The 24347-nt window shown below is 35.4% G+C and overlaps 1 protein-coding gene across 1 annotated transcript; it reads right to left on the reverse strand.

Moving 5' to 3' along the window:
* Positions 1–1462: 1462 nt before the first annotated feature.
* On the reverse strand, positions 1463–24030 carry UFL1 (UFM1 specific ligase 1). The gene is made up of 19 exons (XM_027694867.1): positions 23916–24030; positions 23041–23186; positions 22130–22158; positions 21257–21354; positions 20319–20433; positions 19188–19318; positions 18473–18531; positions 15011–15157; positions 13668–13843; positions 12764–12943; positions 12278–12398; positions 9994–10116; positions 8093–8213; positions 7025–7188; positions 5873–6003; positions 5651–5731; positions 4800–4885; positions 4178–4358; positions 1463–3482 (listed from the first exon to the last, which is right to left on the reverse strand). The coding sequence occupies exons 1-19, from the start codon at positions 23990–23992 to the stop codon at positions 3270–3272; spliced, it is 2379 nt and encodes a 792-aa protein (XP_027550668.1). The 5' UTR covers positions 23993–24030; the 3' UTR covers positions 1463–3269.
* Positions 24031–24347: the final 317 nt, after the last annotated feature.

Below are 24347 nucleotides of genomic sequence, written 5' to 3' on the forward strand. Positions count from 1 at the left end.
ATCTTTGGCATTTACTGAATATGTTCCGTTATTTAGGCTAGTAGAGAATAGAGTCTGGTCTCAAAGTACCTAAAAAGTACAATTGTTTTCCAAAAAGTTTGATTGCTTTTTGAGCCTCCAAATCCATGCCACACAAAGGAAAAATCATTACATGTCTCATTCTTATATTCCTCCCTAAGTGTCCACTTTGGGCCTCTGCTGGAGATACAATACTGGGCTACACTGACTTTCAATATGACCCCCTACAGTCACTCTAGGGTCATCTGCAGGAGTACTAGACTTCCTATTAAATGAGAAACCCCATATCTACCGAGTTTTGTAGAAATTTCCATTTTCTTGGCCTATTGTTACTTAATAGAAGAAAAAAGTTCAAGGAGCAACCACTTCTTGAGTAGCCTTATGACCTTACACAGAGAACAGAACTACTGCAGTTTTATCTGAACAAGCTGCAAGATGGATTCGTGCAGACAACAAAACCCAGTGACATTATTTAGAAACTTGTGCCAAGTTTTTTTTAGGAAGCTGTGAAACAAGGGAGTTGGAGAGAAGGCTGAAAGTTGTAACAGAGCAAAAATTTGCTTATTTCCAGCAGACCTGCAAGTAATCAACTATAAAAGCCACATTTTGCCACTTAAAAAGAAGGGAAGGCGAGGCTGCTGCTGAGAAAGGTGTTACTCTACCTATGGTTAACGCGTCCATTCCAATCTGCTGAGAGTAGCAGCATACAAGGCTGTAGATGAATGTTTGCAAGAAGTTGTGTATAAATACATAAATGCATCTATACACATTGGTTTATGAGTCTAAAAATATAATGGAGATGTTTAAATACCATAGGTGAAGGGCATGAGAGGCTGACACTAAATACTTGAAACCAAAGAACTGTTAATTTGTATACTTTGTAGTGCCTTTCATTTCCCAGATATTCCAAAGGGCAGTTTTGTTTTGTGAATTGCACCTCTGATTTGTAAGACAAGATTACTCTTCCTCCTGCATACATTTCTCCTACAGAGAAAAAACCCCCATGAATTAGGAAAATATTCAGGACTTTGTGAACATTCCTTTTCTTTCTCTTCCAAAATACTTCTATATTATAAATTAAAGACTGAATTTCCAAATTTAAGAGACAACAAAAATACCTGTGAAAGTTTTCCAACTTATATCTCCTTGAATTGTGTTAGTAGTCAGAAGAAATTCTCTAAATTTTACTGCTTCCCTTGTATCTACTTCAAAGAATCTATTTTTTTCTTCTTAATTCTTATAACCTTGGCTACAATATAGCAAGTCAAACTTATGATAAAGTAAATTCTGTAGTAAGTTCATTATTATTCCACCATAAAAATATCAAACAAAAACAGAGGGACACTCAAAATGGGGTGTTAAATCAATTGGTGCATATTACCAATTGCTGTGTGAAAGCCGCAAGTTGCAAGATGATCAACCGTTGCTGAAGTCAACAGAATGCTCTTTAAATACTTCATCATTTAATGTTATTAAAATAATTTCATATTTGGATACAGAATTTCATATGGCATATTATTTAAAAAATAGTTCAATATCATATAAAATTGTTTACATTCCTTACAGGAACTTAATAATTATTCTGGCTAAATAACAAGAAATCAAACCTATTCCTTGTATGCAAACTATTTCTTAAACGAAGTTAAACAACCTGCATATTTTTCATCTTATACTCCTCGTCTTTTACTGTCAGCTAAGATAACCTCCAGCCAAGGAAAGAGAAACAACTACCTTCACTTCTGCCTTACAACTTGCAAACTGTTTTGCCTTGCAGTTGGTAAAAGATCAACATTGACATTGTTAAACATTAACACCTTTTAAATATGTATAAAATGCTATTGTTTACCTCACCAAAACAATCTTAACCTTGGTTACTCTGTTACTGAGCTTTCACACTTGGCCTCTTCAATTGCCATTTGTTGCAATTTCAGGCTTGGGTACATTTATGATTAAGCTCACAGAATACATGAATTGTTGGAAAACAGAAATATTTGAACAGAGTAGGGCTTGCACAGAATTTGCTCTCAGCATCAACTTTGGCAAGAATGGGTGAACGACATTTTTAGTGAACTTTTTCTTATTACTCAAGCTTGATTTTATGCAACTCCCTGTCATTACACACATGAAATCAATGGGCATTACTGAAGTAATACAACTTAAGTATTTCCCGTTTGAAAATTATCTTCTCTTAAAAATAAGTTAGAAGTATATTTGCCATAGAAGAATTATGTCATTAATAGTGGCAGAACTCTATTTTACACATTTTTGCACTTCCTGAAAATATAAAGTACTGCTAATGTAAAATAAGGCTGGTAAAAAACTTGAGGGAAACACTGTAGCCAATATTTCAGTCTATGAAGTTTACGTAGAAAGATCATAAAATAAATTCTTTTCAAGAAATTTGGGATAAACACCGCAAGTTCTCTCAGGAGCTGGAGAATGCAAACAAATGCTTCTAACTGCTATGGGAACTGGATAAGCACTCAACAAGCCTTCTAAATGAACATCTAGCATGTACAGTATGGCAGGTGTAACAGTATTTATCTGCTCCCAAAATACCAGTGCAAAATCACCTCCTCTGTCTGAATCACAAGTTTTAAATGAACATCTATTTTGGACATTAGCAGAATACATTAATAGCGTAAGTGTGCTGATTTTCCTAAGTTTTCAGTACATTTAGGAACTCAAATTAGTACTGGGTCACTTTCTTTTAAGTTTAGCAATAAACACTTGCACACAAATGTTTTTACTGTTGTGGTCCAGTGAACAGAAGTCAATGTATAAGAGTAAAGGTGGCCTTCATTGGTATAATATTAGGTATCAGTATATGTTTAAAAACTAGTGTTTGAAATTAAGATAGACAGGCCTTATCTCACTATAAATCCAAATCAGAGAAGTGAAACTATTAGCCTGTGTGTGTGTATGGAACAAAATACACTGTTATTTGAAGAATAAACATCTCTTGAGGCCTCACGTGAAGATACCAATTAGAACCCACTAATTTAATACCTGAAGTGTCCACAACTGTGCTCTGCCACATCTACATTTAATGTGTGTTAAATGTACACTGTAGTAGTGTATAATAAAACTGTTTGCCACCATCACCCAGCAACTGCGTTCCCTGGCTGTGATTTGCAATTGTTAGAAGCCAAATTTTAAAGTCTGTCAAGCATTTTCTGTTGTTCTTTTCTACAGAATAAAGAAAATAAAATCTGACTATATCATGGAAGTAGATGCACTGAATAATAATTTTATTCCTCTGTTACAGAAAATTTCCTAGGTCTCAGAACAACATCTTTGATAGAGGTAGTGATTTCCTGGAGCTCTTTTCGAACGGTATCTGCTCCTTCCTCCTCTTCCCTGTTATCTGTTGTGTCACTCTCTCCATGTTCAGTTTTCTTAGTCTGACTGATCAATTGTTTCACCACTAATCCCTGGTATTTGACTAACAGAGAATGTTGATCCTGAGGGCAAAAGAAGAGAACAAAACAAAGGGATGTCAATGTTACAGAGCAGGTAGACAGGCCTATAATTAAAGATTAAATTTTAAAAAAAGTATTTCCCCATTCTTACCCAAAGAGGGTTAGTGATACATATTTTCATCAAGGTATTTGACAACCTAAATTCTGATAGGCATTCAAAGAGGCAGAAAAATGAAAGTGCATCTATGCTGCAAAAACAGGACATTTAAAAACTGAAGCAGGAAAGCAATGCAGTTAGTAAACATCACCAGTTTTGGCAGTATAAAATATAGAATTTCAGTATTTTTGCTTTGGAAGTAGTGTATCTTTCTTTAAAACTGAATTAGAAAAGTTTAAAAAGCAACCATGCTATAGCTGAGAAGAAAGAGAGTGTAAAAATGTTCAGTTATAAGAACTGTAACTTCCCCCAATACAGAGCTGCCTCTATGAATAACAGCAAAGTACTAATAACAGATTGACTTTTAATTTTATTAAAAAAATATTGATGACAGATCATCAAAGGAAATGTTTGAAATACAGTACAGATCAGAGGGATTGCACATTCTGTACATAAAGTAATGATCAGATATGAAATGCAACAGTGCCAGGTTTATGCAGTAGAAATAGTGTCAGGCACAACTTTTATGTTCTGCCATAGATAAAAGGTAATTTCTCCTTAAAAAGCTAGAAAAGAATACCTCTGGGATCTTGCCACTTAGGAAATTAATGATCTGTGGTACTGATCTTCCTGGTGCATGAAGCATACAGTGAGTTGAAAACTGAAATAACAGTACTGATGTCAGGTGCAGAACAAGAGCTGGATCTTCTGTGACTTTCAGCTGTTCAATCAAAGCTTGTCTATGTTGAAACAGGACTTGCCTAAGGAACAAGAATGCATTAAACAAAAATATGATTCTATGATTCTATTATATAGTAGTTGATCATAGACTCTAAAATATATCTAACATCAATTATTTTAATTTTCTCCTCTGACCGACCATTTATTTATGCGAAATTCCAGAATAATAATAATCAAAAAAAAGCTAGCACTGGTGTAGCTCAGATTTTGAAAGACCCCTAGAGAATTTATACACTATGTTGTAGCAAGCAGCGAGTCAAGAAAACTAGCTAAATGTGAATGCTCCTCTCCTCCGTTTTCCATGGATTTAGGACAGCTTGACTTCGTATTTTTCCATTAAACAGTTTGGAAAGAAGGATTGCCTCTTACTTAAACATTCTGTGTGGCTGCTACCAAACTAACCATCTAGCATTTGTGCAGCAATATAGCTACATTTCATAGAATAAATAAAATTAAGGTACCTTTCCTTCTTTTTGTCTCCTTTTTTCACCATAATACCACAAATATCCACTGCAGAATCAAGGCACGAAAGAAAATCTTCTACACTCTATTAAAAAAATGATATAAATATTTAATCTCTGTCAGCAGGTTATAAAAAAGTTTAGGTACTGTTACTGTTCACAATTAATCACGCAAAGAGATGACTGTGAATACACTTGAAATAAACTACAGAAAAAAAGAGAAAGTAACAAGTAGAAATTAACTTAATTTAGTAGAAATTAACTTTGTTCATTTTACAATAGTTCATACACTTAAATACTAACCCAAACTGTAATTCATTAGTCTTAAAAATGGAATTAAAATGAATACATGTTCTGGAATCATTTACAGATATATTTTTTCTCAAGAAACATATTGTCATCTGTATACAATAATTAAATAACTCTCCTTTGTACCTACACTGCCATAATCTGAATGTTTGTTTTTTAAAAAATATCCATGATTTTACAAGTTAAAAAAATACATGGGCGAACAATCAGGAACTTTGGGAACAAAATACAAGAAACATCAACCACTTAACACAGGAGATTCTCTCTCAGTTCTTACTTTTCTCAGCTGCCCATAAAAGATGGCACACATCGGATTCCATCTGGCAGCACAGACCTAGGTGACCATCGGTATCAAAACATAAGATCACCTTTTCACTTCTGAAAATTCAACACACTCTCACTGCCTTACACAAATTCAAAAGATTATTTTGCCTTCATTCTTCACAGCAGCAGGGCTTGTGTACTGCACTATGTATGTCAGCTATTTGTTAGAATTGTATCAGCAGAATAGAAAATCTGAACTTGGATTCGGATCACTTTACCTTGCCATTCAGAGAAGTATGCAGTTTAGTTAAAGGACCTTTGGTGTCTTCTGGCAGTTTACCTAAAATCTTGGTCCTGCCCTGTATGGGACCAGAATGGAAATAATCTGTAATATTAATTATAATTTTAGATGTAGGCATATCTAAACAGAAGCAATTAAATACCAAATGAACATCACTAATCTACCTGAGACTGTTAAAATGCAACTGTTATCTGTGTACCTCACTTGTGATTGTAGAGTAGTTTTCTGTTGTCATCATTGAATCAGATGCTAAGAAGTTGAAAATAAGATTTGTAATGTCTGTACACACAGTCTTCAACAAGTGTTTGGCAAGGTTAGTCTGAGTCTCATCTGTTAAAAGAAATAAGTGGTTAAATTCACTTATTATAGTTATCTGATTCCTATGACATTATCACAGCACTTCCTAAAACATGGAATCAACCATGAGCAGTATGAGAAAGTTATCTGGATACACGAAGCTAACATCCCTCATTTGCTGTTTCTAAAGGAACATTCTTCAGTAAAAAAGTGAGCTTTTCAGGTCTGTAAGAACATTGTAATGCACTGTTAGTATTTCAAAGGTGTCTGTATAAGCAGTAAACTAGTCCTTCTATAATCCTCCTAAATCAGTAATGAACAACCACTGTTCTCCATCAAGTAATAAGTATGTAAAGGAAAATTCTGCAGGACAAGCAGTCAAACAAATGAGCAGACTTTAAGACCGAAATAGTAGAATTTAAAAAAAAAAAGAGGCTACAGAATACATGTCCAAGAACAAAGGCTCATGGGAAATAATTCCATGTATTCCAAAGCATAGGAATATCAGGGTTTTTTGCTAGTGTTTCCTTTTCTTAGAAGTTTTCCACTAGGAAAATTCTAGAAGAAAGCTGAATACAGCAGAGAATCTTGGAAACGTCTACAATATATTTCTAATGCTAACTTTTCTGTCATCTGAATCAACAACAGACTATCCTCAAGGAGCAGCTACTTTCAGTATCGAACTAAAAGGTTTAAACAGCAGCTTTGTAGAATCAGGTAGTATTCAATTCTTTCAATAGTGGCACAGGTGACAGAATAAAGTGAGCTTACTAAATTTTTTTTTCCCTAGACAATAAAAACTTGGAAGCAATGCAAACACTTGGGAAGGAAGGACAAGAACACACAATTATCTTGACATAAGATATAACAGAATATGGATATGAAATAAAGAGAACGTATTACAATAAGTGTGCAAAGGGATGCACTTCAGCATAAGGGGAGTGTTTGGCAGAGTAAACACATCTCAAATTTTTTCTTTCTAGATTTTCCTTTTTAAACTGTTGCTCCTCTTTGACCTTGAATGTAGATTCTGAAATAAATTTAACATTTTTACCTGTGAAATGCTTTGTTCCTTTTTCAAATAACCGAATGTTGTTGTACAAGTTTGAGAATTCCTCCTGCAAGTCCTTCATAGTCTGTCTTCTGTTAGCTCCAGAGGAAGATGTTGAAGACGTAAAAACAGAACGCACAACTTCCTGATAAGTTTTTGTTAAAGGTCTTAGAATGGGAAAGAAGAAAACATTAAGCAAAAAGTAAAACTGTAGGTTTTCCCAAATATATCAGCAACAAGAAAACTATTTCATTACATAGTAAAGGAATGAGATATGAATGTCACACATGAGATAAATAAAAAGCAAATAATGGAAATCAGGAAAAAATACCGGGAAATTAAAATGTACTTTTGCAATTGCAAATGTACTACTCTTACAGTATGCATGGTATGCAAATGCTTGCCATGGTTTTAACTTATAAAAACTCCTAAACGGAAACAAGATAAAAGATAGGATTTCCAGAAGCAACACTATTCAGAAACTTTCAGGGGTCTGTGGACAGATTTCAGGTCCTTCAAAAGATGCAGTTACTATTACTATTGCACTCCAAGTTTATTCAAGCTTGGCTGTTGCAGTCTTACCATGTCCCTTTTGCTCTAAACACACATATTCACATCATCTTTTGAATGAAATATCTTTTAAAAAATGCATGGATTATCTTTGCATAGATCAGTTTGATGACGTAGGTACTACCCAGTTCACACGGGTAGCAGTGAAGTCACAGAAGGAAGCAAACATGGACATATACCAAAGGCTGTACAGAAGATGGGACCAGTGAAATCCCAACATGGATCAGTGTAAGGGGTGGAAATACACTCATGGAGCTGAAAATAAGCTTGCTGACAAAGCATACAGAACCACATACCGCTAAGCAGAAGCATTATTTCTCATTATTGTGTCAGCGCAGCTTTCTAATACCTAAGGAGTACATAACATGAAGCTGTATAGAAAAAGAATATTATGATTCACTTCTATCAACAAATCACTTTTTTCTGAGCAGGAAAACAGACTGAAGATTCATCTGAAGCGAATTAAGAATTTTGTAACTCCAGCTGAATTACAGAAATTACCTTCTTAGATGTTCAGCAACTTCTGTAATAAGCTCTTCAGGGCAATCCTGCAGGCGGGTCTTTAAGACATCCTCAATTTCCTCTTGAGACATGAAAGGGAACTCTGGCTGCTTATTCCTACCTGTAGTGGCCATGAACAACATTCAATGAGAAAACATTCCATTTAGGATTGCTGCAACTACTCTGTGGCATGAGACACTGACAATCCAAACATCCACAGAAGAAATGCATTATCAACAGTGGAAAAAAAGGGATGACTATACATGACAGTTACATTTTACACATCTGAAAAACTAACAAAATTTCTCTTTCCATCACTTAAGAGCTTCTGAAGTAGTGTACAAGGACATGTATTTTTGATGAGACATTTCAGACTGCTTGGCCTATCTGTAAGTTTAGAAACCATAATCTCTCCAAGACCAGATAGGTTTTAAAGTGCCAAAACTGAATATAGAGTGTTCCTATTTGAAGGATTTCACAAGCTTTTTTTAAACCCCATTTAGTAAGGTACACAATCCTGTAACACAGTATCCTAAACTTGAGGTTACAGTATAAAATTTGAAATGTGACAAAACAATAATATTAAACCAGAAGAGATGTTCCAGTAATAAAACCCACTTCCATGCTGCTTGTAAATGGATACAAATTAGTGCAGCTGTGTTTTGATTTTCCACAAAACATGAAGTTTGCCTGCATGCTGTGGAATTTAGTTTTTACATATAAGAATGAGATAAGGATGATGACAGAGAACCATAAAAGGACAGGCATTCCATGTTCAAGTTGTGGCTTAAAATAGGTTTATTCTGCACATAAAGTAACTGCATGTACAGAGATCAATGATGTTCCTAGTTGTGCCATAGTAGCAATAAGCATACAAAATTACATAAACAAGTGAAAAAGGAGCTTAAATCAGGTTTTGAAAGGGTCTTACTTACATTTTCATGGTTTCATCTGAATTTATCTTGAAATTGTGATTCAATCTATATATTACTATACAATTACAAGAAGCAACAATGGTAACACATGAAAGGTTACACCAAAAAAAAAGTGATTTAACATTGATTTACTCAGTAATTGAGAAGTCCTGAAAAATAACTTCATTTATATGTGAATTACAGCAATCAGTGAGAGCAATATCAAACAAAATATGCTGTACTTCACAACTTCAAATATCATGTTTAAAAGTATTTTTCAGTCAGTATTGAAAGTCTAGGTACTATATATAAAATAGAAGCACACATTTCTAGTGCTCCACTGTTTCATTTGCAACCACTGTTTGTTCTAAGTCTAACAATGCTAGCTTTTACTTCTCAGGAACCCATCCATGCTCCTTCTCCTAACTGAGAAGGCAGAGAAATGGGTGCCAATAGGGAGTGATTCAAATTCCTTTACAAAGTCAGCAGTTATAAAGGTAGCTAGCTCAGATGTAAAAGTCTCAGCTAAACAATATGAATATTTTTTAAAATATTAAAACTTAGTTTTGACTTTATATTTTGTCCCTATGGAGAAAAACTGTTTGATTGCTATGATTTGTTAATTTACGCCATTCATTTACCATACACAGCTGTTACAAAATCAAGTATAACGTTCATCCCAAAATCCAAGGCATTTCCTACATAAAATAAAAAAATACACAAACATAAAATGGTCTAATTTCCTTTACTTAAATTTCTTTTTTAAAGACTAAGCTATACTTTTCAGCGAACATGGTACGTCCATTTCATTTAAATAGCAACATCATATATCCACTGACACAATTCTAACTAAATGGTATTCTCATCTTCTTTGACATTTTACCTGACCTTATCTACACAGTGGGAGAAGAACAGACGTGGAAAAGCAAGTGATAAAAATGCGTTGAATAGACACGAACAGATAGTACCTAAAATAAAACTACAAACCTGTGACAGTCCCCTGTGACTCTTCATCGCTCTCAGCATCCTTTCTTCCTTTCTTCTTGGTTTTCTTAATCTTGATCTCTCTGGCATTGCCACCGCCTCCTGCTCTCACGCTTCCACTGCCCTCTGGTGGGGAATTACTTGCTTAGTACACAGGAAAATTGCAGCATTTAAAAATTTTACAGTAGTATCATAACTATCTGTGTTATTTGTTAATGCTGAACAAAAAGCCACAACCTGATTCTCAACACAACCTAGAACACATATTCCAGAATCTCAGGACCATTAGTTTCATCCTTAAGAAAACAAAGTAACTGAGTCAAAGCTTTGTTTAAGCCAATGTCATTAATGAACACAAATACTAATCATATCAAATGCACATATGATTAAAAAGAAAAAAAGAGCAATATCTTTCCTCCAGCTGAAAACAGATGAAATACCAGTGTCCATAATGCAATGGGAAATTTTCTGTTGGCTGAAAATAGCATCTTAGTAAGCGCTTAGCATCTTTACCCAGTGATGCTGAATAACTGAGCTTTTCAAAAATATTTCAGATAATGTAACTTCGTTAATTTTCAGAGGAAGAATCCTACATGAATAGCAGTTATCCAAAATATTCCTGGAAGCACACATTCAATTAACTAGAGCACTCAATCTTTTTTGACTTTTCCTAGATGACTATAAAGCAGTGAGATGTTCCAGTTCTGACACACATAATGAATTACTTTGTTCGGAGGTCCTGTAATCAATGCATTCAACTGCAGACAGAATTTCAATTTGTTATACAGTCCCTCTCCACAAAGTAAGCTGTTCTGCTGTTTGTTCCCTTTTTCATAGTTTGTTTTTATTTTTTCACTTGACAGAAATTTAAACTCCAGAATAACTGTTCTATACATGCCTTATGCCTTAAGAAAGTAGGTACTTTTCCCATTTAAATATACGGTCCAAGATTCCAAGCAACTGCATTATGTAACAGTACTATTATTTAAGAAAAGACAAGATGCTATTACTTATAAGGTAACTGCATCTGTTACATGCTATACATGGATTTTTAAGCATCACTTTGCAGGAACAACAAAAAAAATAATTAGTGCTTTTCACAAGCTTATTTGAAATATAACTGCATTACAGTCACTACATTACCTAAACTGTTATGTTAGGTTTTTTTAGGTAATATACCTAACAGTCCATAAAAAAAAAATCAGGGTAGTGCTTGCTGATGCTGCAGCATATGTTACCTGTGGATATGAATTTATCTAGTCACCTAGTACAGGCTCAGTAGAGTCTCACTCCTCAGAGTGCTGAAAACTGAAGTCATTCTGTTATGACAGTTCAATTAAGTTTCAAGCTTCTCTGCCTAAGCTATGGCCTAGAAAAATCTGTCTCTTGTTAAGAGTAGAATATACTGTTTTACTTTGCAGATGAGTATATTCAATTAAGCTAGATTCATCAGTGCTCTAATTCTCTTACTTGCAGCAGCACATAACACTCTGCATGTGAGTTCAATATAGATTGCTCAACTGTGTTGTAGCAACACAAGAGTCATATACAGTTTTTGGCACTGAAAGTAGTCTCCAATCTGAATAACATTTTAAAAACCAGAAAGATTTCAATGGGTTAAACCCACACATTTTTTCTTCTTAGATTAAAATCCATCCAAACAGCCACTACACAAATGGAGTAAGGTTTGGGATTAATTTACCTCAAATATACCTCAAAGTAAACTGTCTTAATCCCCAAGTGACTGTTACATGTGCAAACAACAGAAAATTCTCTTGCATGGGTTTCTCAGAAAAGATGTCAAATATTCTCCAAAAAAACACCAAGAAACTTATTCTCAATTTATAAGAAGTTATTTCAGAATTAATATCTCAAGACTAGTAAGAAATATTTTAATTTTCCTGGATTCCTGAAAAGTGGGGACTAAAAGTGTATCTGCACTGTGTAATAAAAAACGGTATAGGTCCCTGAGCTAATACTGGTTTTCCTCAGATTTATGTGACTATACTGTATACAATGAATTCCTTGCTTTTAAAACCAGCTGTCTTGTGTTGGACTCACTCAAGAGACCTTTATGGTAGTTCCTCTGCACTTCTAAGTTGGAAATTAGTTCTCATAGACATAGCTCAGATATATCTACATCCACAGTATAATAAGTGGTTGGATTATTTCTTAAATATCTTCAGCAATGGACTGGAGAGTACAAAATACACAAACTTTAAGTATTTCCAAGGCAAAACAAGCCTTTTTTTTTTTTTGGCTTTAGCTAATATTGATAGTTTTTTACCTGTTGCTTTCTTTCTTCTTTCATCCTTTTTGTCTTTTCTATTAGCATATGAATTCTCTAAACCGGAAGCCTGTTTTAAATCTTCTTCAGTGATTAAATTAACAGGGTTGTTTTTCATCTCCTAAAGTGAAGAACATGCATTTAATAGCAAAAAGATACATACAGGACCAAAAGATACATAAGGAAATATTTAAGCCGTTTGACCATTTTCAAGTACACTAACCAAAGACCATATCTTCCAACTGTAACACATGAAGAGAGATTTATTCTCTTCAAAATTTGGCATCTGATCATACTGTGTGTGTTCCCTGAGTGAACCTGAATATACATTAAATTACATTAAATTACACTGATTACATATACATACATTTTCTTCATTTATTTTCATAAGAGATGTAAAGAAATGATAACAGCAAATAGAAAGTTACATAAGTTATCCTCCAACACTCAACGTGCACTGCATCCTGACCACTAAAAAAACGGTACCTTTTCAGCTTTCTGTTGCATCATATCAGAAAAGAGGTCAGCACAGCTGCTTAGAAATTTCTCACTGACTGCAATGGTGTCACTGAAGACTAAACCTGAAGAGTTTTTGTTTAAAGATCTCATCACTTGCTGAAGCAAAATCCCAGCATCTTCTACTGACAATGAACTGGGCAGAAGAGTCTAGGGTAAAGAAATCAAAATACAATAACCTCATATGTGGATAAACAGAATCCAGAGACATGCCATTTGACACCTGTTATCTATTTAGAAAACATCGCACTTTTAAAATTACACTAGTAATTTAAGAGTACACACTATTTGAAATCTTCTAACATCCTAAATAAGCATTACCCTAAAAACATGTGTTACCTACGCAAACACATGGCAACTTCTTGAAAATGAAGCTCAACAGATATAGAGCAATGCCAAACACAAAACAACAGAGAGCTTTAAAAATGACAGGGTAGTGCTGTAAGACCTAAAATTAGGGTTTAGCAAGGACAAAATGACGAAGATCCCTTTGCTTACTGAAAGTTTTGTAAGAGTTCAGCTTAGACTTTTTTAAAAAAAAAAAAAGCCCAACAGAAATATATTGCTTTCTAGCAGAATACTTTAGTGCTAATTTTGAAATAAAGTTAGTCTTACATATTTATTTATTAACTGAATATCAGTATGTCCTTGACACCTTAAAACTTATATAATACAGGTTTTATGGCTACACCTTTCCGTGTTTTTTTCAGATCAAATCAAAGGCAAATAATGCCTTTTTGTCATTTTAAACTGAATTTTCCTCTTCGACAACATGGAATTTCATTACACATATGTGCAGTTTCAATAAAGTATCATTTGACACAAAAATAAAACAAAAGAAATAAATCCAACAACAATTGAAAGGATTGCTTACTGCTACATCTATCCAGCTTCCAGAGCTGATGGCTTCCTCTACAGAGGCTTCAACTTGATCCACAATTTCTTGACCAACACAAGCTGCTCTCAGAAATAAGAGCTGTGTTGACTTGTATCTTTTTTTAATGTAGCTTGCTGGGTCGGGGATACCAAGTCTGTACAATGCGTCAAATTCTATAAAATAGTTAGATGTCTGTTACAATTAAGTTCCTTCATATACATACAAGATCTTAGGGGATGATTTTATTCTGAAAGCAGGAAATGAAGAATTACATATAGTTTTTATACAAGTAAATGCAGCCTTAAGCTAGTGCTGACCTAAAACTTAGTTCAGTACAAACTACACCTAAACACTGTTAATAGAAATATGAAGATTAAATCATGGACATGACTTTGGCCTGAGTTCAGAAAAAAAATGGCTTTTTTTCCCAGATTCTTATTCCATTAGGTATTAATCTTAATTATATTTTAATTATGTAATTAAATATTTCCAAAATATTCTAATAGAACATGAACAATATTTACAATATATACAATGCCTAAGTGTTTTGTTTTCAAAAGTTACTCCAATATACTCATAGAATCATGCAATGCTTCACAAGCAAAGCATTTCAACTATTTGGCAGTTTATACTTAAGATGTTCAGAAAACATTTAAAGACTTTGACAGATACTCTATCAGTCAAACAATATTACAGAAACACTTATTACTACCACTGTAAATTATGGCAAATCTTTTCAATCTGCAAGACTAACTGTTACTTAGGGACAGACCCTTTGGGACCATAAGGGTACATTCCTCTTTTTATTCAGGTCCACTTTTTCCCATACACATAGGTGTTTTAAAACATCATCATCCAGCATCACTCAGTTCTAAGTTACACAGAGTTGTCTGGATTTAAATCAGGACACTACTGTTACTCACTCCAGTTCCACAGATGTTATTTTGGAAAAAAATTCTTCCTGTGCACTGCAAATTTGGACTATTAACAGTCAAAGTTTGGTTGTAATCTAGACACCTGCCATGATCATCTGAAAAATCTACAATGAGCAGTCTAAGAAATGTTTTTGAAGCAGTAATAAAAGTAGCATTTGTAGCTCTGTCTGTGAGAAATAGTTACTGTTTAGCAATACGGTTCAATCTGCTGAAATACAGTTGTCATAAAGTAACACACATCATTATAAACAAGATGGTCTTTTAACAAAGGAGTATCAACTACTGTACTGATTTTCATTTATTCTTGTGAGGCTTCACTCTAGGCACTAGCTATATTAGGGTAAGATCAATTACCTAAACTAGTTTTAGAAAGATATTTTATCTATGAGAATATAGATTAATTACCTAAGTAACCATTCTGCTTGAAAAAAGAATCCACCCAGTTGCTCTGTGTTCTGGCATAGATATCTGGAACAAACACAGCCTTATCCTGTCTCCCACCAACCACAGTGCCTTTTAGACGACCAGTGTTAACAAGTTCTTCTAGTAAAGCTACAAGAAGAAAATAAATTAAGAGATAGTTTCCATGTCAACATATCCATTAAGCAAAAGATAGCAATTATTTTCCCTAGTTTGCTTTTTCTTTCTTCCTACTAATTAGTTGTCTGTGCTTGTTCTAGTGAAACATTTCCGAGCTCTATCAATTATTTTTAACACTTATGAGAATGTCTTCTTAAGAGCTCTGAAAATCATACATTTCAAAACAGTGAGCCACAATGGCACGATCAAAGCATTTTTTATACTTAGGCAGCTCAAGTTTTTAATTTAGAAAATGCAGACATAAGAGAATCTTACTCTGGCCAGACAGAAAAATATATGAGCATTTTATTAAAAATGTTCTCTTTGAATTCATTGCTTACATGTTAACCAAGATGAAAAAAAGAGATCTAAACACACTAAAATGACATGAAAAACTCATGAAAAACTGCTACCTAAACTGTCTAACAGTTGCCAATAATAACCTCTTGAGAATTAACAAATACTGCTGGACAAAGAACATACTGGTAACTGGCAATGCCAAAGTACTAAGCATTTCTTGATGCTAAATAAGATTTTTTTTCAATCCTTCAAAGGTGTACAGGAATATCTGATTTGCTTCCTATGTTCTGCTTTTGCCTTTTCATAATACAATAGATACATTTAAAAAAATCAGTGACATCAACTGCCAAGCTCTGCTAACTTCCAGAGCTTTATTGGATGGTTTTTTTATCCTCAGTTTGAGTTAATTCCTATTTCATTAACAGACAGGTTTTACTCTGGAACAAAACATTAAATGGTATCACATGGTATGGCTTCTTCCTCATTAAATACAAGCAGCAGTCAACATTACAACATGCTTACTACAGCATACAGAGGTTTAGCAGGAAAATTTACCAGAAAACATGGTTCCAGAAGAAATATTAAATCATGATTTTTTTTGGTCAAATATGCCTATAGTGTAGATGAGCCTCTATAAGCTAGCAGCTATTGAACACAACTGCCACTAGCACAGCTGAACAGTACTTACACTGAAAAAATACAGAAAAAAGAGAAACCGATTTAAACAAGATATAGTTTTATGTAATCTAAGACAAGAGCTAGAAATCATGTTCTGCCACGGTTCAGTTACACTGTATAAAATGGAGCTTATAAGACCAATTCTGGAAATAAAATTAGATTTTTATACTTCCTAATATTTTAGTTACCTTAGAAAATAGAGTCAATGTCCCTATTCCACTTAAGCGACTGTCAGACAATACAGTTCTCTGGTTCTCTTGGTTCTTTGTTTCCAATTCAACTTCTTCTTACTCAAAGTTTTTTAGGAAAAAAAATTAGACTTTAAGGGACTTTCAATTAATTTTGTGGAGCACTAGCAATGAACCAGAGTCTTTAAAGAAAGAAGACATCAGAAGAAAAGAAGTGAAATGAAGTAGTCAATTAATTTCTGTTTTACATGAAGTGCCAGTTCTAAAACTCCAAGGCAGAGGAGGTGCTCTCAGAGTTTTCACAGACCCTGCTACAATTATGCCTGGATACTATTTTGTTTTAAACCAACAGGACCTCTGCAGAACTACCATAATTTCACACTTATTTTTAAGAGTGACCAAGTAGTTTGCTGTGTTCTATTAGGTCTCTGTCAAAGTCTGGTAAAGACAGTAAGCATCCCTACATGTCTGTCCCACATCAGTAACATAATATTCAGAAATTAAGCACATCTGTGATTTTATTATGCTTTTTAACCTAAAGAGTTTCTCATTTCTGGAACTACTTTCTATCATAACTTCATGCCAGCTTAAGATGAATAGCAGCACAGCTATGTGACAGAACCAAAGAATAATGTTTATACTGTCTAAACCCAAGCGTTGATTAAATAATTAGCTCTTTGTAACTTATACAAACATTACATTGAGCTTACATTTTTATTCGAGAAGAGACAGAAAGCTGACAAAGACCACTTTAAAACACATTGCAAATAGTGAGAAACATAAAAAGTGAAAAAAGTAACATTAAAAAGTATTTTTCAGGTTTTCAGCATTCGTGAAATTGAAATGGTATCTCAGCAAATGGACACAATAAAATCACATGTACTCTGGCACTGAGTAAAAAGATAAAAAGCCCTTTGAAACTTACAAAACTGCAGAGGTAATGAAAGACAGTGAGAAAAACTAAAGAAAAACAAACTCACTAAATAAAACCCCCAGGAAAATACTAGAAATACATATTCTGATGATTACTGGTGACAAGAAAACACTAGAACTTCAATTCACATTAACACTGTCCACGAGCAAAGCACAATGATGTACGTGAAGGACTTGTTTGAAGTAGACTGTAACAAAATACTGAAATTTGCTGGGTATCGAAATATTACTATACTGTAATTTAACAGATTTTCCTTTTGATCTATGAATACCTGGATGGTACTTTAAGAAAGAAGTGGAAATTTTAAATTGATTATGTGAAAGTAGAGTGTTTATATGGTTTTATTTAAGTGCTAAGATTTTTTAATTAATAAGCTTGTTGCAAAGAACAAGAAGGTCAGCAAAGACATACCACAGTGGACCTAAAGTGAGCAATACCCTGAAGGCAAAAAGATCCAATGAAACAAAAGAGAAGTATTAACCTTCCTGAGAAGAGATAGAAAACCATTAAAGGATTTTTAAAGACCAGCAGCACTTGGTCAGCCAGTCATACAAGACTAGAATGCTTGAAGCAGCATTTTGGAGAGATAGGAGCGGGTACACAGAGAAAAACTGCAACACCAGAAGTGACAAACAATTAAGTAGTGCCTAAAGATTTCAGCAGTTGGATAGAGAATCTTTATGCATTTCTATTCAGAAAAGGAACTGCAGAAAATAAAACCAAACAGTTAAGGATATGCTTTCTCTCTCAGCACATAAAGTCATTTAACTAAGAGTATAACAAAAGCACTGCCTCCATTATCACAAAGAAAAGCCAGTAAATAAAATCCTGAGCAGTTAATTGTATTTGGGTACATAAAATCTGTCCCCTTTTGTGTGCTTCACTGATAAAACTGCCAGTAGCTAAGGGTAAATAACGAAACAGATGACTAAATAAGTACTGTACTTCTTGCATCGTTCTGCCCCCAGAGGCATTTCATCAACATATGCTTTCACTGCTTTAGACACAGAGAACATCCCTTCAGTCCTGGATAGCACAAAAGGTTTAATACTTTCTACAGTGAAGAGAAACATATTATTCTTTATTCCAGAATTAAGTCTATATACTAAAATGCTTCTTTGAAAGCACACTTATAGTAATGAAGAATGAATTACCTAACAAACACAAAATATTCTGAATGAAACTCACAGTAAAGTAAATGTTCTTGAAATCCATACCGAGTGATCAAGTTACTTACAGGTGTAGGCCTTGGAAAAAAAAAACAAACAACAAAACAATATAAGTTAATGACATGAAATTGATGTGGAGAATCCATAAGTAAGAAAGGTTACTCCAGATGGACAAAACTACATAGTGTCTTAGCCTCAGGGTGCTACACTGATGTTTGAAATAGTCTAAAGGTTTTAATTTTGAATTACTGTGAAGTTACATCTTACAAAGCTACTATAATTATTGTAAGGAAACTTTTGCTCTCCCAAGTTTTTCTCTTCCTACAAATTGCCACAGAAGCTTATTGCTTTAATAAGAAAAACTTATATAAACTTACGATCACATGTAGTGATCATATCAATATGTAACTGACTAGGAAGTCGTAAAGTGATAATGAGGACAGATATTCTACAAGCAAATGAAAGAACTATGGATTAACATTTTCTTCAGCCAAACACCTAAAGTATGTTGTACATTGTGTATTGTTATACTTCCCTTGTTCTCATTTCAAAAGGAGGTCCCAGTTTCTAACAAGTGAGTCTAACGTAATTGAATATTTCACTTAGGAACTGAACTTAAGGGAATCTATACATAGGCCTTTATTTTCTTTTCTTTTTCAATCACAACTGAATTTGGTCCATAAAGACCTATGGTAAAAATATTTTAACATATGGTTGCAGGCGTTGCAATTTACCGAGTAATCGCAGTGAAGAGACCACGGATGCGTGCTCGATGGCGGGACACAAAGGCTTCTGTAAAAATCACCCCACGGTTTTCCTGGTCTAGTTGCCCATGAATAATTCTGCCCAAACGCCTGGATAATGCCTGTAAATAGACGAATTTAGCTTCTCTTAGAATGTCCTCTTCTATCAGATATACTTGTATCTAATGACAACAGAAAACTCTGCAGAAGAAATAAGTGTGGTTTGGAGATGCACAAAGAAAACTAAGATTTAATCTTTGTTTTAGTTTTGTACGAACCAGTGACTGATGAATTCACTGGCCACTTTTTCAAAAACTCAAGATAAAAATTAACAATAATAAACATGAAAGAGGTGCAAACAGTTTATAAATGTGCATCCTTGCAAAGTGAACTAAAGCCACGAGATACTACCCAAGAAACAAAGAGAAACCACGTAACAATTTCTGTATGTTAGAAATCTTTTTGTAGAAATTGATCCTGCGACAAATATTAGAGGAAATCTGTTCACACATTGAGAGTCAATAAGGTTGGCTGTGGTACCTAATATGACTGGTCACTTGACACATGTCACGGGATTATCCTTTGAAAAAAGCATCTTCCAAATAAAATTCAACTTTGACTGAAAGTCAACAAAACAGAATTCTCCCTACCCTTTTAAACACTCTGCACTCACTAAATGTAAATAGTACTTCTGGTTCTAGTTTGAATGTCTGGCTTCAGTTCCTAAAAATTAATACTTGTTTTATCTTTTTTGAATAAACTGAAAGGACTCTACCATCGTATTTCTGCTTCCTGGGTAGCTAATTAGACTGGTGAAATTACTTCTACATCTTTAGTGTTTCCAAAAAATTTTTAGATCTTACGCTAATCTAAACTGTTCCTAACACTACTAACAGTTCCTAACAGTCATAAAGATTCAGAAGAAATTTTGCCAGTAGTGAAAAAGCAAACATCAACCCCAATCTGTGAACAGCTGTTAAACTGCAACCTTTAGGTACCCGATACTTTTCTGCTTAAAATGACAAGCAGTTCATCACAATTAAAGCAATGGATAATGCAAAGATAACAAAAGAAGATGAACACAATCAATTTTGCATTTGCTAGGTTGGTGGTTTGCATCACCTGTATCAGGAAGTCTCCTGGAAGGTCGTATGCTTTACAAAGTTCTGATATTGTCACCTGGCCAGTTTCCTGAAGTTTATCATTTATTTCTTCCGCTAATTGATCCAGGTAACTCCTTATTTAAAAACAAGAAAAAAAACCCCAAACACAACACATTAAGTGTGAAATTCAAGATCAGCCTCGAGATGACATGCTGAATTAATAATTTACCTCTTCTAATATACCTCTTTCTGCTGCACGTTTACAAAAATAAACTGAAAGTTATTTTAAATGAATAATGGAGAACAATGTAAGTGAAAAGGTGTTGTTTCTTAAAAAGCCTGCTAACCAGGTATTAAGATGGGTCATTTATCTGCTTGTATGAAAATGTCAAAAAACAGAACAAGGAAAACACGTCAATGAAACTTAGAAAAAGGCTAGTGAGCAAGACAGGTCTTATTTCAAGAGAGCCAGGAACTTCATATTCTTGGATATGAATAGATCCTGCAGCTTCATAAATAATAAGGACCATCCATAAGAGTAATATGGTTGTTAGTGTGCTGAAAGCCATGCAATATCTAGCTCAAATATCTTAGGCTAAGAGGTGGGAAAAAATGAGGTTTGTCAACAGCTGAGGTAGTTAGCACAGCCATAGAGCAAATGAGGTGTGGCTGCTGTACACAAAGACACCAGGGTGAACCCTCTTAAGTGCAGGACACCGGACACAGACATTCAGTAAGGTCTTTGCTCCATGGATTCACTGGATGCTTTGCTGAGATAGGCCTCACTTGCTGTTTGGAAAAGTAGCATTGATCACCACCAACCAGCCTCAGCCCCAGCACCAGCCAAGAAAAACTTATTTCACTTCAGAAGCAACAAAGGCTGGATGTTATTTTTAGTTCGTGTTTTAAAAAATAAAAAAGCTGTGATTTATACATACTGCTCCTGAAAGTACTCACTCATTTATAAGCTGTCCCAATACAAGCTGAATAGTTTTTTCAGATTTAACGATGTCATTAGCTCTGTTTTCAATGTGTAGAAGGTCCACATTTATTACCTAAAAAAAAACCCCAAACCATCAACAAAACCTCTTATCAGAACTTTAAATTGAAAATAATTCTCAAACATTGAGATATTACTTACACACTTCTATGTCTTGAGGAAAGGTGCTTTTATTTTTTTCTACTATTGTATACATACAGAATTAATCTGTGTTTTGAAATAAAGCAGCGGTGCTTTAGGGGAAAAAAGCTCTCTTTGCAACTGTTCCTTTTAACCCCATAAGGTTAAAAGAAACCTATATAATAAACAAATACCAGAAAGCGGTGTCAGAAAATAGTAAATTGTCTTTCAGAGAGGTTTTCTGATTCCAAGTAATTTTGCTTAAGCCTGAAGGGAAAATTAGTCACAGAGGAAGACTACTGGAGGATAAAGATTAGTGGAGACAAGAGATTAATGAAGAGGGAAGATCCAAAGAGGCATGCAAAGTTAATTATGCATGCTCCTGCAGCTTTCAATTTAAATGGGAAATCTATTTCTTTTCTGTTTGCCCTCCACAGTCTACAAAGAAAAGAGTTCATAAAGAAAATCTGTGTATTTCAGTGGTGATTTCAGAAGTCGTAGATTAGCATTAAGCAGAGAGGAGCTTTCAATAAAGCAATAAATGGATGGATTAAGTAATCTGCAGAACTCTGACATGAGTTACCAGTTCTTCATAAAGTTTGTTCTGCTTTAAAAAAATAACTTAGCTGGAGTATAACTAATGAATATTATATTTACAATATACATGGTGAAGAAAAGAAAGAAGTACATAGTTTTATTAGTAGAGTTACCTGTTGTAAGTCGACAATGTTAACTCGACCTTTAAGAAAAGTACAAATACACTTTTAGTACATAAAATATATTTGAACAAAATTTAGAATACTGCATAGTCCACTGTGCACACAATATTTCTTTACTTTTTTTTGTAGATCAATGAAACTAGTCCACGAGTTCCAAAACAGAGATTGTCGAAACTTTCTACTTTTGCATGATGTTGCTAACAAAAGACCAGCAATTTTTAATTCAATCCAAGCTGTCACACTGATCTGATACAAAATGGCATAACACAAACAGAGGCATTCCTGTGGTAATAGTAACAAAATGACTAACTTGTATAAACATAGCAAGAAGTTAGTTTTCCAAAAACATGATGCTGTGAAATTCACCTTTAATTATAATTTAAAGTACAATACACTGCCTGTTCATTAAAACCATTGACAAAAAGCAGCCTGAAGAGTATTTGCTTTCTTATATATTTAAGTCAGATCTTACAAAGCAGATGGCTCTTCACACTGGTAAAATAAAAGATCTGTCAATGACTATTTACAAATATTATTATTACTATGGCACAAAAGGAGAATGATTTTGAAATTCCAAATCAAGGCCAAACATCTGGGCCAGATACTTAACCATATTAAAATGCCAAATTTCCTTCAAAAGGGTTCTTAGACAACGTTACCTCAGAAATTCTGTATGGGTGAAAATAAACCAAGTAACATATCTTGGTATGCTTACCTAGAAGCTTGACACAGATCTGAAGTGAAAATAAAGTAACAGTAGGTGAAATAATGTGTAGGTAAAGCAAATGGAAATGAGCTGACTTTTCCTGAAAGATTAAGGCTACTGAAAACTTTCAAGTTCTTTCTGTAGTCTTAAAAATTAACTTCCAAATCCAAAGGAAGAAACCAAATGCCACACTTACCACCACAAACATGAAGCTCGTCCCGGATCTCCTTACTAATCTGTGCTGGAGTAACATACTCCTTGCCATCAAGTGTGTGCACTACTTCCAACTGCTTCTCCGCAATCAGTTTAGTGACAATTTCTATACAGTTCCGTTCCGACAATCTATCAACAGCATAAAGAATAAGCAGTTATTCTAAGTAAGTACTTGCTAAAATTATTTTTAAATTGATGTTCCCAAAACACTAAACACAGGAAGTACAATGAAGATTACTTGCTGTTCTATGCGAATATACTTTTTCAGACAAAAACCTCTACTGTCTGAATCCGGCTTATCACACACCAAATCATCCATTCGGCTTCACTTACTCGGGTCATCTCTCCAAAACAACTTTTAGTCTCCTCCTGAACAGCTGTCAGCCCTGCCAGCTGTAAGAATGCACCTGCTGGTGAATTTTGGAATGGCTGTGCTTAAACAATTCATGTCTTTCATCCTTCTGTCCATTTCTATTTTATTTTGCGCGTTCGGGATTTATTTTTTTTTTCTCTTTAATAAAAACAAGTTCTGGGCAATCCCGACTGGTCAGCCAGACATAAAGAAGAAAGCAAGCGCTGGAGCTGTGCCCATGTCGAGCAGCTTGAACATACCCAGTCGCTTTCCTGGGCCCGCACGTACCTTGTGGGGTCCCAGTTGCCCCTCGGGGCTCACGAGCACCAGCACAAGGGGAACTACCGAGGGGCCGTGCCAGGCTGAGTCCCCCGGGTGTGTCCGGGCCGGGGGCCGTGCGGGCGACGGGGGAAGGGAGCGCGGCCGGCGCGAGGAGGGGGCGGCGGCAGACGGGCCGCAGCGACGGGCGGCGGGCTCGGCGGCGGTGCCGGCGCCGCCCTGCTCACCTGTGGGCCACCTCGGCGAACTGCGCCCGCTGGAAATCGGCCGCCAGCCGCCGGATCTCCTCCCAGGCGGCCGCCATCGCGCCGCGCCGGACACGTCAGCCCCAGCCGGGCGGGCGGCGAGCACCGAGCGGGCACTGACCTCCGCCCGCAGCGCCGCCTGGCGGGCCGGAGCCGGCCCCGCGCCTCCTCACGGCCGCCGTATTGAACACAAACAAACACACAAACAGCAAACCACGGAAAAATGGGGAAAAATGTGGTTTCTCCACGCGGGCCTAACTCCAGGAGCTGGAGCCTAGCGGAGGTGGCCACGGGAGCAGGCACACGGTGTTGTCAGCAGCAGCGATGCGGGGGTGCAGCACAGCGCTGGCCTGAGAGCGGCTTGTCCGGCGGGGCGGGGACTGCTTAAGGTGGGCCTGATATGTGAGCCGGGCT

This window comes from Neopelma chrysocephalum, unplaced genomic scaffold (genome assembly GCF_003984885.1).
Source record: "Neopelma chrysocephalum unplaced genomic scaffold, ASM398488v2 Primary Assembly neopelma1_23b, whole genome shotgun sequence".
In the NCBI taxonomy this organism is placed as follows: Eukaryota; Metazoa; Chordata; class Aves; order Passeriformes; family Pipridae; genus Neopelma; species Neopelma chrysocephalum.